Source organism: Anabrus simplex, chromosome 5 (genome assembly GCF_040414725.1).
Source record: "Anabrus simplex isolate iqAnaSimp1 chromosome 5, ASM4041472v1, whole genome shotgun sequence".
Classification (NCBI taxonomy): domain Eukaryota; kingdom Metazoa; phylum Arthropoda; class Insecta; order Orthoptera; family Tettigoniidae; genus Anabrus; species Anabrus simplex.
In genome coordinates, this window is record NC_090269.1 from 303,496,588 (window position 1) to 303,514,986 (window position 18,399).

Consider the following 18,399-nt stretch of genomic DNA (forward strand, 5'->3'; position numbering starts at 1 on the left):
TGAGATAAAATAACATTTACAAATCATTGGACATTACTTAGTTTAAGAATGTGATTAAAAAGCAACAAACCGGGCGAGTTGGCCGTGCGCGTAGAGGCGTGCGGCTGTGAGCTTACATCCGGGAGATCGTGGGTTCGAATCCCACTGTCGGCAGCCCTGAAGATGGTTTTCCGTGGTTTCCCATTTTCACACCAGGCAAATGCTGGGGCTGTACCTTAATTAAGGCCACGGCCGCTTCCTTCCAACTCCTAGGCCCTTCCTATCCCATCGTCGCCGTAAGACCTATCTGTGTAGGTGCGACGTAAAGCCCGTAGCCAAAAAAAAAAAAAAAAAAAAAAGCAACAACATTAATAACAAGTTAAAATCAATAAAATGTGAATTGTGTCCATAGGTCCCTCATAACGCCCGTTACACCGGTTGTGGTTCTGTCTTTTTCATAGTTGTATGTGTGTTGGGTATTCAGCCCGAAGGCTGGTTTGATCCTCCACAGTTCCGCCAACAGCTGTCATAAATAGCCTAGGCGCTACTGGAGATGCGTACTAGGGAAATGAGGTATGAGGTAATTTCCCATTGCTTTCCTCACCGAGCCAGAAGTTGCTATTACATATCAGTCTGCGAAGTACACTGAAATGCATGTACCAGCCGACTCTATGAGAGATATTTTCACACCATTCATAACAAGGACTGGTTGCATAAGGGATGGTATTTTTAGCATAGCTCATACTTCGGTCACTTTCATATTGTGAAAGCCAAGTATGAGACTGAGACAGGGCAATGAAAGTAAAAAATTTGATATACCCCATTCCAGAAGACATAGTGCACTGTAAACACTACATCTCGCCAACAAAGGCATTCTTCATAGTTAAGATGAGCTTAAAGGTCCTGGTGTGTTGCTAGTTAAACACTTTATATCTTGTGTGATATTTATTCCAGAGAGGTGTAGGCTTGTCAAATATGGGTTTGGTGCTGAGGTGTGTTGTTTTTTTGTGCTGGCAGGGCTGTCTTAAAGTCAAAATGAGTTGTTGGCGTTGACTAATCTTCAATACACGTTATGTTTCTCATAATGATAAACGTATTGGAGTTCAGAATATAAAAGTTCCAGTAAAATATTTCTCATCTAACTGTAATTCAGGTCCGCCTCGGTGGTATAGTGGTTAGTGCGATCAGCTGCCACCCCCGGAGGCCCGAGTTCGATTCTCGGCTCTGCCGCGAAATTTAAAAAGTGGTATGAGGACTCGAACGAGGTCCATTCAGCCTCCGGAGGTCAACTGAGTAGAGGGGTATCGATTCCCACCTCAGCCATCCTGGAAGTGGTTTTCCGTGGTTTCCCACTTCTCCTCCAGGAAAATGCCGGGATAGTAGCCAACTTAAGGTCACGGCCGCTTCCTTGCACCCGAAAGAGAGCGGGTTCGAACACCACTGTCGGCAGCTCCGAAGATGGTTTTCGTGTTTTCGCCACGGGACTGGCTGTACCTTAATTAAGGCAACGGCCGCTTCCTTCCCACTCCTAGTCCTTTCCTATCCCATCGTCGCCATAAGACCTATCTGTGTCGGTGCGACGTAAAGCAAATTGTAAAAAGAAACTTGTAATTCAGCCCGATTACTTTTATTTCGTACCTAGACAAAATATGTGCTGGAATTTACGCATGGAATTATTATTCCTGAAGGGAATATATTTACGCTTGAGAATATTCTTGTGGTCTAACAGATTCCACATCATAGGTGCTCTCTGACCAAACGTCGATTTTTTCAACCTTGGTACTGCAGATTAACAGGAACTGAAAAAAATACTGACCGCTGGCACTTGACAGGTTTATGTTTTGTTGAAGGAACAAATTTATTTTATTTTATTTTGTTTTAAATTCTTCCTGAAAAATCTACAGGCTGCCGCAAAGATAAAGAGTACCTTACAAATATTGGTTAGGCATGAACGTATCCATCTCTCGATGGAAAGAAAGAAAGAAAGAAAGAAAGAAAGACGATATCATTTTTAAGATCAATGTGTGTGGTTCCTAAAAATGGAGATAAAAACTTTGTATGCACTAATTGTTATCGTAGCCATGAAGGTTTTGCAGCTTCTAATGCGAGTAGTATAAATCAATGGCTAGACTGTCAGAGATTCTAATTCTGATTAACTCATAATGAGATTAAGGAATTAAAAAGTCTCATCCCTATGGTTTGTATTTTGAGTAAAACGTTTGATCTGTGGCTTGTGATAACGATATCAATTGTCACTCAATACTCAAGCTCGTTTGCTCTTGGAAATATTAATTCGAAACATAGGTAGCAAGAAAACGATTTATTGTCTTGAATTTTTAAAATGAAAAATCAAATAGTCTTTACTCTCTCGCATCTGTGTTATAGTTCACACCTGCTGATCAAAAGTAAAAAAGTAACTATTACTTACTTTATGGAGGGTAAGACTGCGAGCTCCGTCCTAGTGCCTTTCTTGTGATCATACTCGGTGATCATATTTCTGCGTCCAGTGCTCTGTAAACAAAGAGATAAATAACTTTAGAATACAACATTTCTCTTGATACACGTTAGCACTCACAAAACATAGTATATATTACAATATATTGGTGACAACTTGACGATATGGATTAAGGAACATCACTAGTGTTAATATCCACTAACAAAGTTTGCCCCAGTTATTGCAGAAGAGTATCTGTCTCTTGGTAATGATAGGTAGCGACATTGTTCCAGGTTTGTCTGAGACGGGTACAAGCTCTTGGCCTGAATGATTATTACATGAGTGCTAACAGCTAGTTAGAGACGATTTCGTTGTGCTAAGAAGGCCCAAAACCCTTTGAATCAAGAAGATAAAGGGTTAAAATCCTTTGAATCAAGATGAATGAAGACTCCTACCTTTAGAATCAAGAAAACGAGGGATGCCAATCTTCTAAATCAAGACTGAAGTTTCCAATCATTTAAATGAAAGGGACGAACATATCTAATCATTTCAATCAATCAAAAAGGCAACCTAATCTCTTGATGAGTATAATGGCGTCGAGACTGCTTTGAAAGGAAAGAGAGAACATTTGAACTAGAGGAGACAGATAGGAAAAATAAAAGGAAAGAGTCAGGAATGAATCAAAGAACATTATAAGGTTAACCCAGTATTATTAACGTTGTACACATTCCAACATTACATATCGTATATCCACATTTCGTTGTGACGACAGCAAAAAGTCAGTACGTGATTTTCATTAAAGACGCTTTCCTCTTTAAGCCGTATTTTTCTTTATTCTAGATCCTGGAGAAGCGTCTAATCTGAGTTTTAGTGTATTCAGTTTTAATGACGTGTAATGCGATGCCTCTTTGTCTATAGACAACACACGATCACCATTTTAACTGACCACAAAGATACAGAAGAGGATGGAATTATTAATATTAATTACATGATATGGAATCTTGATCTTTGTCACACAAATGATTACGAAATACACGAAGTAATCTTTAAAAAGATTTTACTATAAACTTCATCTATTTGATTTTTTACGATTTTTAATTATGTCATAGTTGCTAGCTTATATTTGAAAGGCCACAGACAGTGGTGGTGTTAAGGTATTGATCCATTTTAAAGTAATCAGGACACCTTGTGCATGCTAGGACAACATCCATTTATCGCACTCTCTACATTGACAGCGAATGCAATGAACAGCTGAGAGTTTGATTCTCGCTGTGAACAGTTGTGACATTGAAGGAAGACCTTGAGGAAGCTAGAACAAATCCAACTCATTTTCTCTGAAAATGGACAGGTATAGGTGAAGTTTGTCATAATCCATTTTGTGCTGTGTGGTTTAGAACTTTATGAGAAAAGAGATTTAGCTTTGCAAATACCATCTTATCTTAAGAAACGTAACGGAGGACAACAAGCCACTATTTAGAAAATCCTATAGAGAGTATAACCACATTATAATCTGGAAATATTGTGGGTTCGAATCCCACTGTCGGCAACCCTGAAGATGGTTTTCCGTGGCTTCCTATTTTCACACCAGACAAATGCTGGGGATGTGCCTTAATTAAGGTCACGGCCGCTTCCTTCCCACTCCCAGGCATTTCCTATCTCATCGTCACCATAAGACCTATCTGTGTCGGTCCAGTCTTCAGTCGAAGAGGAAGAAAGAGCATGTAGTTAGTTGTGCTCGACAGCTAGCAGTCTAAAAAAGAAAATGGCCATTCATACTAAGTGTACATTCATAAACGTATATTTTGTTTTCGTTCTTTGACATCTTGGAAACATTATCAGTTATCACATAAAAATCATCTCTTAACTGACAATGTTGCAAGATGTCACGGTTGCGTACTTAATAGCCAAGTCAGTGCAGTATATATTGTGGTATCATCTTTGTCCGGGACAACTTAACTACTGTCATAACATTTTTTGCACCCTTTCTACTTAACATTTTGATCAATCGTTTTTTACAGAAACCACAATGGAGAGCACATTTAAAATAACGGACTTTACCCCTATAATATAATCCAGACATGACCTTTAAACACCGGTCAAGTGTCCGGCTCCATGGCTAAATGGTTAGCGTGCTGGCCTTTGGTTCATAGGATCCCGGGTTCGATTCCCGGCTGGGTCAGAGATTCCCTTGGCTCGGGGACTGGGTATGTGTGCCGTCTCCAACACCCCTGCAACTCACACATCACACATAACACTATCCTCCACCACAATAATACGCAGTTACCTACACATGGTAGATGCCGCCCAACCCTCATCGGAGGGTCTGCCTTGCAAGGACTGCACCCGGATAGAAATAGCCACACGAAATTATTACTATTATTACCAGTGAAGTATGGCCAAAGCAATGAAAGCAACAAATATATGCATTTACCCGCTTGATTAAAATCTATTTAAATGAGGTCAGAAAAGTAAAATTCCTACTTAATTTTAATTCGTGGCTAAAATTGAAGTCAGGGAAAGACTACTACAGCATTTACTTACAACACAGGTCTTGCTGATAAAGAACCTCATTGTGTCTGTAATGTGTCCACGTCTCGTGCAGGAGTACAACCAAGAAATTAGATGCACACCACACGGAGCTTTTATCAGTTCTCGATAACACAACTAATACTTTACGTTGACCACACAATGGCGACTTCTCAGCATGTTTCTGAAACGCTAGATATGGCGGAGCTAGAATTTCATTAAGAGGCCAACCTCCAGGAGTTTGGAAAGTACGCTGTTTTCGAAGACATTAGCGTAGAGAGACCTGCTCTGTAGCCTGGTACGAGTATACACCTGCTATATTCTAAGTTGCAGGATTGAATTATAGTGCGGTCTGCTTAGGATTCTTTAACTGTGGGAGATGAGCGTCAGAGATATATTGACACGTTAAATAACATCTTTTCAGGGCCATATTCCGGCATTCTGGCGTATATTAAGACTGGTAGTAGTTGAAAAGACATTAAACGTATAATGGATTCATAAACATTAAAACATTGATACAAAGCGTCTAAACATTGTATTAGGCGACGATGATGAATCTGTATGTATGTATCTTTGTTTGTTTGTTTGTTTGTTTGTTTGTTTGTTTGTTTGTGTCTTCAGCCCGAGGGATGGTTGCATCCTCAATAGTTCCACCATCAGCTGTCATAGGTAGTCAAGACGTCAGGCGTCACTGAAGAAGCATTCTATGGAAATACGAAGTACGGTCGTTTCCCTTTCCTATGCATTTATAAGAAAGGTACAATTTTTCTCCCGCTCTCTTCGGCGCGTTCTTTTTTCTGCGGAAAGAGCCACTAGAGGCGGAGTCTAACAACAGCGCTAGAACTGCTGAAAATGAAGGCTGGTCAAAAGTGAAAATGAAAATACCATTCGTAAATTTATGTCCAGTGAAATTGTAGTAATACAATGTGACAGTATTACGTTGCAGAGAATAGAGGATAACTCTATATACGACACAGACATAGCAATCAATCAATCAATCAATCAATCAATCAATCAATCAATCAATCAATCAATCAATGAAGTCCCCTAAAATCAGCATGTATTTGATATTTGCAGTACATTGTCATGTAATGGGATACTTCGGCTATCAGATTTATGTCCTAATGTGGGAGTTTGACCAGATGATTATATTTACTTTATCTAATCATTGCAGCTTGAGAGTGAAATAAGTATTCCCGGCTTTGAAACAAATTTCTCGAAGTAAGTGAGAGAAGTCACGGAAGAATCACATTCTTGATGGCTGTTGAATTTCACCGTACTTCCACATTAAATCTCCTAGGTTCTTTATTACATTATACAAATACACGTTGTATTCAGCGTAATGAGAAAGTATCTTAAAGCACAGGTCACCGGGCGAGTTGGCCCTGCTCTTATAGCCGCGCAGCTGTGAACTTGCAGTGGGTTCGAACCCCAATGTCGGCAGCTGTGAAGATGGTTTTCCGTGGTTTCCTATTTTGACACTAGGCAAATGCTGGGGCTGTACCTTAATTAAGGTCACGGCTGTTTCTTTCCCACTCCTGGGCCTTTCCTATATCATCGTCGTCATAAGACCTATCTGTGTCGGTGCGACGTAAGACAAAATTCTAAAAAAAAGCATAGTTCTCAAAAATTTAATTTCTTTATGATTTTTTCCGAATGACTGAACCTTATGAACAAATCAATAATGGCTATCTTCACATTTCCAGATTATAAAGAGAATAGCAAACTTTTTGAGAGTTTCACATCGTAGGGCGTTTGTGTTAAATGTCGGTATATAACTTACCCTTCCTCTTCCGCTGTAAACATAAACTCTTTACCGACGCCGACATACCAGTAATTCCAGCCAAGTGGAGAACTAAAGTGGAAGAGAGGCTGTATCGTACGGTATGTCCTAGATGCTCTCATTAACTGATGACAGAGGTGGTGTTACGGCATTGACCCATTTTAAAGTAAGCAGGACGCTTTGTGCATGCTTGGACAACGTCCATTTATCGCGCTCTCCACATGGACAGTGAATACAAAGAACAGCTGAGTGTGCTTTCCTCCGTCAACAGTTGTGGCATTGAGGAAAAACCTTGAGGAACAGGACGTAGTGTGAGTCCAATTAATTGTCTCTGAAACTGGACTGAATTGACTTGATATGTACTTTTACAAAATCTAATGTGTTGTGATGTTCACACTAAATCTAGCAAGCTGCTTCTCTGACATTTATTTTTTCATGTTGATCAATTACAATCAGTAAATACCTTCGAAATTAGTGGAGAAAATCGCCATTCACTTATTCAGAAGCCTCGGGAGTTTGGGAAAGCAAAATCGTGAACCTGAAAATATTTCCGCATAATAATAATAATAATAATAATAATAATAATAATAATAATAATAATAATAATAATAATAATAATAATAATAATAATAATAATAATAATAATAATAATAATCCAAGGGAGTATCCATAAATCTAAATGAAAATATCATACCATTACTAAGCATGCAAACAAATGACTATAAAATTAACCGTATGAGATCAAACTGAAATAAGACCTGAAGGGAACTAAACCACCGTTGAAAAATGACTTTTACATATTCCGCGGAGCTCGTGTTTTGATGAAATTTTCGATTGTCCTGCTTTCGGTAATACTGTTTCGTTGCAGATCTCCACGATCATCCGGCTCATCATTGTTCTTACGTATACACAATTTCTTATTTTAATTTATGTTATTCTTAATTTCGCCGAAATAAATGTGTGTAAAACCATGCAACGGAACTCATTACTAAATCACAGATAAACAGAAATAGAGAAGATATGCTGGGAATTTAAAGGATATTACGTCGGCTGTTAAATGTGTAGATGTCGCTATTCCATCATTTTTTCATGAACTGATTTCTCACACCGAGTCTCCAAAGTATGAAACTTTTTTTTCAAGTTCGCTGGAAAAATGGATAATTTATAACGAGTATTTCGATTTCGTTAATTCCGTAATAATTAGTACCGCTCCCGTAATGCCACGGTATATGAGAGAAAATCGTAGAAACTACGGAAAATCCGTAGTACTTGGCAACTCTGTATAAGGAAAGATCTTCATTGGGGTAATCACATGATCAAGGTTGTAAATAAAGCTTACAAATTTCTTCATATGGTTATGAGGATATTTAGGGGTTGTACTAAGGATGTAAATGAGCGGGCGTATAAGACTCTGTTAAGACCCCAACTAGAGGATGCTTCCAGTGTACGGGAAGAACACCAGGATTAGTTGATACGGGAATTGAAAAAGATCCAAGGAAAGCAGCACAATTTATTCTGGGTGATTTCTGTTACGAAAGTGTTGCGAATTTTGGGTGAGAAGACTTGGGAGAAAGGAGACGAGCTGCTCGACTAAGCGGTATGTTCCGAGCTTTCCGTGGAGAAATGATGTCGAATAACATTAGTAGACGAATAAGCTTGTGTGGAATTTTTAAAGATAGGAAAGATCATAACATGAAGATAAAGCTGGAATTCAAGAGGTCAAGTTGGGGCAAATATTCATTTATTGGAAGAGAAAGTAGGGATTGAAATAATAATTTGTCAAGGAAAATCGTCGTTAAATTCCTATGTTCTTTGAAATAATGTAAGACTAGGTAAATAACTGATAAGGAATCTGCCACCTGGGCGACAGCTTTAAATGCAGTTGATTGATTGATTGATTGATTGATTGATTGATTGATTGATTGATTGATTGATTGATTGATTGATTGATTGATTGATTGATCGACTGATCGATCGTTTGATTGATTGATCGACTGATCGATCGTTTGATTGATTGATTGATTGATTTCTTTATTGTGGAGAAGTAGTTATCTTTACATAGGAGACCAGGGACATAGATACCAGTAGAGCAGTAGACTTCTTTACATAGGAGGAAATGGACATTGATATGAGAACTGCATTGTACTGTCCCGATCTCAATGTGCGATTCGTCCCTCGTTAGATACTATGAATATTTCGCGGTGCAAAAATTGTGTGTTTAATGTAACTTTGGATTTCATTGCATGATTAATTCAGATGTATTCTATCCAAGAAGGTACAAGCTGAGGAACTGAAGTGCACACCTTGTTATCGACAGGACGTTCAGAATCCAAAGGCAGGTTGCGTAACACGTTTATCAGCACGCCGTGCCCCTCATTGTCACACTTTCCGCACAATAAACAATGCACTACATATTTGCGCCTCATTTGAATTCTATTACAGGATGTAAAAACAGCTCGAGACGACCAAGACAACGTGGCAACAGGAGTAAGTACTACTAGCTTTATAAACGCATTCTCATTCATATGATCGCTACAAGGTTGCATATGGCTTTAGGTTTGATTTATAAAACTGTTCTGGCGACGGTGTTCTTATCACATTTCCATCCGAACAGGGATGCCCAAACTTGTTTTTATGGAGGCTGAAATGCTCCCAACAACACACCTCAAGATCACCGAGCGAGATGGCCACGTGGTTTGTGTCACGTAGCTGTGAGCTTGCATTCGGGAGATGATAGGTTCGAGCTCCACTGTCGGCGGCCCTGAAGATGGTTTTCTTTGGTTTTCCCATTTCACACTAGGCAAACTCTAGAGCTGTACCTGAAACAATGCCATGCCGCCCCCTGCACATTCCTAGGCCTGTCCTATCGCATCGTCGCCGTAAGATCTGTCTGAGTCGGTGGGACGAAAACAAATAAAAACGACCTTATGAGTGACAACCTAACACTCTTCATTATAGAGACTGGCTGCATAAAGAATAATGTTCCTAGCGTCGCTCATACCTCACACGCTTTCATATCGTCAAAGCCAAGGATGAGAGTGGTACAGAGAAATGAACGTAACAAACGTATCAGAAGATACAGTCAATACTGTATCTCGTCAGGGATGTATTGGACTTACTGAACGGAAGATTAATATTTATATGTATGTAGATTTGTATGTATGAATTATATATTACACGTGCAGTGATAACCATAATATTTACCATGGCACGAGTCATTAAAATTTAATATATTCGCTATCAATATTTCTGCCTTTCATATGCGATATTATTTTCTTACCGTGCTAGCCTAATGTCAAGTTCAGTACTGTAGCCACTCCAATAAAAAGAAATCAAATGCTGTTATTTCAAGAAACATCTGTTAGCTCCAACTTTAAACAGCTACCAGGAATTACCAAAAATGTTGTCAAAGGGATCGATCATAACAGCAGGAGATAAGAAAATAGAATTTTAAAGAGGACGACAAAAGCGTTTGGAGAGAAGATAAATCGGGAAAACTGAAAAAAAATATCCATGTTCTTTCTTCTCAGTTATTTGTGTCTAAGATTTCGGTGAGTCCTCGTGGAGCTTTCTTCGAGTTCTCTTTTTTTTTTGGAAGCTTTGTTTGTTATACTTCAAACAACAGAAAGCATGTCTCTACAACAAAATACAGATTAATTCATGCCGGCTTCGTAAAGGTCCAACTGTCTAGACGCAAGAACTTCCCCGAAGGCATTTTTGGCAACTTCTTTATTATTGGACAGTTTCACCACCAAAAATCATCCAAATATAGCCTATATAAAAGTGACTGAAGAAAGGTCTAATGAGTACGATGGATAAGGAAGAGTCCCATAATGTAAGTTTTGACACATGTAGTCACACGTTGGCGTGGAAGAGTTTGACTTAATATCTCCTGACTAGTCTAGGCCACCTAACGCGTAATGTGTGATGCATTTCACTCAGTTGGGCGCAATATTGATCAACTTTAATGGTTTCATTACATTTCAAGTAGGAACTGTGAATAATACCCGCTGAACACTAGTATTTCCTCGGATGAAGGTTTGTTTTCGGTACGTGTTTCGGGAACTCGTCTGCATCTAGCAGTAGTGCAGATAGGCAACTATTATCTCATACGCCAAACCAAGCCCCATGGTGCACAGCCCCGAAGGGTCATGGCCTACCAAGCGACCGCTGCTCAGCCCGGAGGCCTGCAGATCACGGGTGTCTGCCACCATCTCACCGTCAGATAGCTCCTCAACTGTAATCACGTAGGCTGAGTAGACCTCGAACCGGCCCTGAGATCCAGGTTAAAATCTCTGACCCGGCCGGGGATCGAACCCGGGGCCTCGAGGTAAAAGGTAGGCATTCTACCCCTATATCGCGCGGCCGGCACTAATATCGTATAATATATTTTTTCGTACATGCCTCTTAAAATAGAACGCTTCTTTTCCCGAGAGAGCAGAGAAGTGTAAACTTCCAAATCACATCACGTGTTATAATGTGTTTGGCATGTAGAGGGACTTCCCACCTCAAATCCAAGGTAGTTTAGTGGTCGTTGCTGGGGAATAATAAACTTCAAGGCAGTTTCACAGCCACAAGAAATGTAACAAATGCCTGTCCTTCATGCCTTGGGTCCTGAGTTTTTCCTCATCCCTTCTTGCAAAACTATGCTGATCATGCCAGAGCCACGTTAATGTTTACCAACTATGGGTCTCTGTTCCCTTACCCTTACCCACCATCTGAGACAACTGTTTTACAAGTAGAGCGAAAAGAGCCACTCTCTTGTCGCTAAAACTTCCAGTGATTTCATGCGCACATGCTCTGATATTTTAAAGCCGTCCTTTTACAATTAGCTTTACGTCGTACCGACACAGATAGGTTTTATGGCGAGTATGGGACAGGAAAGGGCTAGGAGCGGGAAGGAAGAGGCTGTACCTTAATTAATTTTCCTGGTGTGAAAATTGGAAACCACGGACTTACTATTTCCCAAATGCAATCTCACAGCTGCGCGCCCCTAACCGCACGGCCAACTCGTTCGGTAAAGCTGTCCTACCAGTACACTAGCACCATCTAGTGGTGTTGTTTATTATCTAACATTTCGTGTGTAACAAACAACCTGATCAAATGTGGTTTCATACCAGCGGGCACTGATAGGAACATTCTAGAACCTTCAGATCTTCTTTGCTATTGAACTGATTTCCATATTTAGACTCGTGATATGCAAATTTGGCAATGTCTAATCAGGTCGACGTGTATTGTCCGAACCGAGTGCTACGTAACCTCGAAAATAAAAAGTCAACCGAGCGCACGATCACCTGGAAAGTGAAAAGTCTTAGTTCAACTTCCTTGCGAACAGATGGAATCAATGTAAGGTTGTAAGAAGATTATCTTACATTAAATTATGTTCATTGAACTGAATACACAATCTATGGTGAGGCGTTCTGGCGCGAGGGAAGACAACATCCGCAGAATTCCTGTCACCGGAAACTCCTAATTTGATTACTGCAGTGAACACGATTAAATTATCCCACCAACTTACTGCTACAGAACCAGACCTTTCGTAGACTCACTTCGATGTAGAAATGAGTTTTCTTTAACTTTCCATACTAGACAGTATTTTAATGGGTGTTAAAGGGAAGCCGGGCCGAGTGGCTCAAGCCCTAGGTGGCGAGCTCGATTCCAGCTCAGCCAGTGGTACTTGAAGAAGCTCAAATACGACAGCTTTGTGTCGGTAGATATACTGCTTCATGAAGAAAACTCTTTGGGACAAAATTCCGTCACCTCGGCGTCACTGAAAAATCAATAACATTATTATTCTAAAAGGAAATACAAATTAGGATCAAACAAGTAAGTTCATATGAAACTCCTGACCAGAAATGAAGCATTGGAATAGCAACCACCCTTAGTATTGCTTTTTCTTTTTCTTTGCAAGCTGTATAACATCGCATTATTTCAAATAAATCGTCAGCGACGATGAGATAGGAAAAGGCTAGAACCAGAAAGGAAGCAGTCGAGGCCTTAATTAAGGTACACCCACAACATTTGTCAGAAAATGGGAAACCACGGAAAACTATCTTCAGGGCATCTGATGGTAGGGTTCGAACCCACCGTCTTCTGAATGCAGCTTGTAGCTAAGTGGCTCGCACCGCGCTGCCATCTCGATCAGTCATTGTTTCTCAAGCTACAAAACTGTTACAGTCTTGTCTTGTGAGACACTTGTAGCAATGGCCGGGCCACAACTGAGTCTTTCTTTATAACCAACTTTTCTCAATGAACTCTGTGAATTTTATAAAACTGGCGAGAAATGTCCACGTGTTTCATGGTTCTTTTCGTCATTGATGACATGATCAATTTCCGAGAGAATTTAGTTTTCTTCTTCTTCTGCCTCAGCCCTGCGACCGATGACCTCTATGCTAAACTAATTAAATTCATTCATTCATTCATTCATTCATTCATTCATTCATTCATTCATTCATTCATTCATTCATTCAGTAATTGGTTTTGACCAATTTAATATTTAGGTGCTCGCCTCTTGTAGAAATTCCCGACGCATTTCGTTGACATTTAAGTGTGGCTAAATGCTCGAGATCAATATCAGAATGTTTAATAGCATTTTACAAAACCATATTATTATTATTATTATTATTATTATTATTATTATTAATTCATTCAAGTCGTATCGGCCAACTTTGGACCACGTCATTTCAATTGGCTACTTCTGGCTTTGACGTCTGCCCAATACTTTCGCATCCGTTCTCGGTTTTGTTCTTTTCTCTCCTGTGCCCATGCCTTTTCAGTTTATAATTTTGCTTTTCTCGGAAAACCTAGAACGCTTGACGTTTCTTCGTAAATGGGACACGCTCCTAGATGCCATTATGTGAGATTCTCACTACTTCACTACTTCTACCTCAATGAACCAAGCTCCTTTGGTTTTCTTCTGCTGAAAGAAGGTAATGATGCAGTTGGTCAGTCTTGTTGTGTGCATTCGTGTCACATGTCCATAAAATATCATTATTCTTTTCCGAATGGTATCGGTAATCTTCTCTACGTGGGTGTATAGTTCGTTATTCTTCTTCTTCTTCTTCTTCTTCTTATTATTATTATTATTGAAGTTTGCGCGGTCACTTCGGTGCAGTGTCAAGGCTGCCCGCATGGCTCATCTGCACATATGGTTGCGTAGATAATAGGCGCGGTCAGCTGTCCCGCCAATACACACACACATGCACTGACCAGACCCGCCAAGGTCAGGACAACGCCAGTCCCGTTACAGAGCCATTCAACTAAATGGCTGTATGAACTTGGCAATGGAACTCAGGAATAGATCAATTGTGTAAGTTATCGCAATCCAGATGTGTAAACTTCTTCAACGACAGAGAACTGTTCTTCAATTTTTATTACTGTAGCAGCTGCAATGGATTGTAATAAGAAAGGAGCGAAGGGATTCAAATTGCTGAAATGTCACTATCTTACATTTAGCTTCAGAATACATTTCTAACTGAGAATGGTTTGGTTTTTAATTAAACACTCATTCTCGTATTCCATCTCCAACTCCATATGCCGTGATTGATAAAAAGAGAGCAATCAATTTTACTTTCGAAATTTAAGACGCTTTTTTGTCATATTGGTTATTTTTATCTATCTATCTAAATCCGTTTATCCTCCAGGGTTGGTTTTTCCCTCGGACTCAGCGAGGGCTCTCACCTCTACCGCCTCAAGGGCAGTGTCCTGGAGCTTCAGACTTTGGGTCGGGAGGTACAACGAGGGAGGACCGAGCTTGATAGCTGCAGTCGCTTAGTTGCGGCCAGTATCCAGTGTTCGGGAGATAGTAGGTTCGAACCCCACTGTCGGCAGCCCTAAAAATGGTTTTCCGTGGTTTCCCATTTTCTCACCAGGCAAATGCTGGGGCTGTACCTTAATTAAGGCCACGGCCACTTCCTTCCCACTCCTAGCCCTTTCCTGTCCTATCGACGCCGTAAGACCTATCTGTGTCGGTGCGACGTAAAACAACTAGCAAAAAAAAAACCACGAGGGAGGAGGACCAGTACCTCACCCAGGCGGCCTCACCTGCTATGCTGAGCAGGAGCCTAGTGGGGGATGGGACGAGGGGAAGAGATAGACAAGGAAGAGGGAAGGAAGCGGCCGTGGCCTTAAGTTAGGTACCATCCCGGCATTCGCCTGGAGGAGAAATGGGAAACCACGGAAAACCACTTCGAGGATGGCTGAGGTGGTGAACCTCTACTCAGTTGACCTCCCGAGGCTGAGTGGACCACGTTCCAGCCCTCGTACCACTTTTCAAAATTCGTGGCAGAGCCGGGAATTGAACCCGGGCCTCCAGGGGTGACAGCTAATCACACTAACCACTACACCACAGAGGCGGACGTATTAGCTGTTTTCTCTGTTTATCTAAAAAAAAAACACAGTTCTGGCCCTTCAGGCAAGCAACGCAATGTTGAGAACATCCTAGGTATATGAGCTACGAATTTTAGGTACATAAAATAGAGTAAAGTATGAGAATACTTTATTTATTCCTAAAAATTACAATCCTTTTCTTGATCATCGTCATCCGTTCGATTAGATTAGCAGTTTGCCTACGAGCGCTACTTAGTCAATGCATTGTTTCACATAAGCACAACTATGAGCGCTAATATGAGTCAATGCAGAGTTTAACTTAAACACTTATAACTACATTCGGTGTGGACATATTTCAAAAAAATAAAAAAAATGCCTGAGGGTATTGAACCAAGGAACACGTTACAGAAAGAATTATGCAAATAAGTTAATTTGGCTAGGATTTGAATTATAACGAAAACGGGTAAAGAAACAAGCGATTTTGGGCTGTTTTTCAGGAAGTGATTATTAAATTATTATTAGCAATAAATAATATATTATTATTATTATTATTATTATTATTATTATTATTATTATTATTATTATTATATCACAAGATTTGATGTACAGAATCAATAACTTCACTCCGCGAGGCCTGGGAGATAAAACAGTCTTAATAATAATAATAATAATAATAATAATAATAATAATAATAATAATAATAATAATAATATTTTTTGCTAGGGGCTTTACGTCGCACCGACACAGATAGGTCTTATGGCGACGATAGGATAGGAAAGGCTTAGGAGTTGGAAGGAAGCGGCCGTGGCCTTAATTAAGGTACAGCCCCAGCATTTGCCTGGTGTGAAAATGGGAATCCGCGGAAAACCATTTTCAGGGCTGCCGATAGTGGGATTCGAACCTACTATCTCCCGGATGCAAGCTCACAGCCGCACGCCTCTACGCGCACGGCCAACTCGCCCGGTAATAATAATAATAGTAAGGCAACTGCTAATAGAGATCGACAAGATTTTAAAGGGAAAAGTATCTTTAGAATCCTTTACCGGGTACCGCTACCTCTGGTCTGTAGAACTCAGCCTGATAAACAGCGGTTTTCTTCCTCGTTGCTGGACTAAGGTTTTCCTGCCATCGATTTACTTGACTTTCGTACGAGACAGCACCTTATCTGCCCTCAAGCCAGGATTCAGCTCGGAGGTCGAACCTTGCGAAGAATGAATGCTTCTGCACTGAAGTGAAACATGACTTGGGAGCGGTTGATGTATGTTCTATTCGAGGTTGAATCTCCCACCCACCGCCTTGCTCTTCTGTCTGCTATAGACTCAGCTAGAACTCATGAATTAGACACTTGACCCAATTGATGTGGCTGCGTGTCCTCTTGATTTGGGCAATATAAACGCGGCTGAGCCAATTGCTGCCTATCACAGACGGAGCCACGAATACCAATCAAAATTCATCACGCAACGTCTTATATGATCGACTGCTCAAAACGTAAAGTGGCACGCGTGATGCCTGTGACATCTTTAAATGATGTCAATTGGGACGTACTTCATAGGCGTCACAAGATTTAATGTACAGGATTAACAACTTCACTCCACGAGGCCTGGGAGATAAAACGGTCTCAATAATAATAATAATAACAATAATAATAATAATAATAATAATAATAATAATAATAATAATAATAATAATAATAATAATAATAATAATAATAATAATAATAAAAATGAACAGTCGCGGTTCGAATCCTGGACAATTACTGGAAATACAAATTAAATACTTTTGTCCCGATTTCACTTAAAACTGGAGATCCAATAACTATGGCCACGTCATTAACAGTCACTTTAAATGACGAATTTGCATAGTTTCAGTAATAATAATAATAATAATAATAATAATAATAATAATAATAATAATAATAATAATAATAATGATAATAATAATAATAAGAAGAAGAAGAAGAATGACATGCATGTAGCCTTAAGACGAAGTTCTCACCATGGCCGCTGCAGTTTTATCCTCGCTGAATGTACGTGGTTTGAAATGAAAAGCCACGTAGGTCTACGTGTGAATGGGATAACACTAGGCTGGGATGCCATGAATATGATCACTATACTAATTGTCATGTAAAACCACAAACTTATTTGCATTTTACTTTACTTCCGTACGAGACAGCTCTTCATCTGTCCTGACAAGCCTTCTTCTTCTTCTTCTTCTTCTTCTTCTTCTTCTTCTTCTTCTTATTCGTCGTGAATGGGTCATTTAGGACTACGCGGAATCCACATTTGTTGGCTTTTTTCTTTTAGCGCAGTATTCCTCCATACGTAGTGAATGGGTGTGTTTTCGTTGCAGGAACCATAACCTACGTGTTGGCAAGTCTTTCTCTCATCAACCTCGAAACCCGTATGAGTGTGATTTTTCTGATTACATCTCTGACCAGTAGATTTGGTGATCGTAAATACTTCTGGTCTTTCTCTGTCTGTTTATGCAATCTGATCTAGTGGTTTTATTGTTTAGGAATGTGTAAATTCTGTGGGCCAGTCTGTTTGAGTCCATTCTTTCTAAGTGCCTTATTAATTCTGTTCTTTACATGCACATCGTGTCTATAATTTTGGAGATTATTTCATATATTTTCGCATTTGGTTTTGGAATATATACTCCATTATTATTATTATTATTATTATTATTATTATTATTATTATTATTATTATTATTATTATTATTATTAGTAGTAGTAGTAGTAGTAGTAGTAGTAGTAGTAGTAGTAGTTGTTGTTGTTGTTGTTCTTGTACTTGCTCTAAAATCAACAATCACTCCACCTCTACCATTGAGAGGGCATTGGTTGTATTTCCCCTTAAAAACAATAATCACCACCAACGCCTCCTCTGCTGTTTCTAGCGGATATTATGTTATCTCTATGAGTAAGTGTGTGTGTGTGTAAACTTGCGGAGTATCGGATGACAAAGGTTGTTGCTGCAAGTCGCGGTCCAGCTAGCACAAGGTCAGCAAGAGATCCGCTTGAGGAAATTTGCAGGGTTATTTATAGCGAGCTCTGATTACATCCCAAGTAAAGGAACCACTATGACCATCTGCTTAGTAAAGAGGAAATTCCACCTCCTCCCCGTCCTTTTACAAATACAAGGTCTAAAGTTCTAGCTTGATACGAGGTCGGTACTTTCATTGTAGGATATTAGAAGAAAAGGTTTAGCGGAATAACCAATGGCGTACTCAAGACAACGGATAGATAACGAGGCCAAGTGAAGTGTTTGAAAAATACCATAACATGGTTTCCTATAAAATAAAATGCAATACCTCAATGTGGCTGTGTTATAATGTAAAATAAAATACAATT

General features: G+C 39.7%; 1 protein-coding gene across 1 annotated transcript in view; it reads right to left on the reverse strand.

The window, feature by feature from the left end:
- The window catches only part of LOC136874018 (proton-coupled amino acid transporter-like protein pathetic), a 150,947-nt gene that overhangs the window by 34,308 nt on the left and 98,240 nt on the right, over positions 1 to 18,399 (reverse strand). The window contains exon 2 of the mRNA XM_067147483.2: positions 2,408 to 2,490. Within this exon, the coding sequence (XP_067003584.2) occupies positions 2,408 to 2,490 (83 nt within the window). The remainder of the gene's footprint in view (positions 1 to 2,407; positions 2,491 to 18,399) is intronic.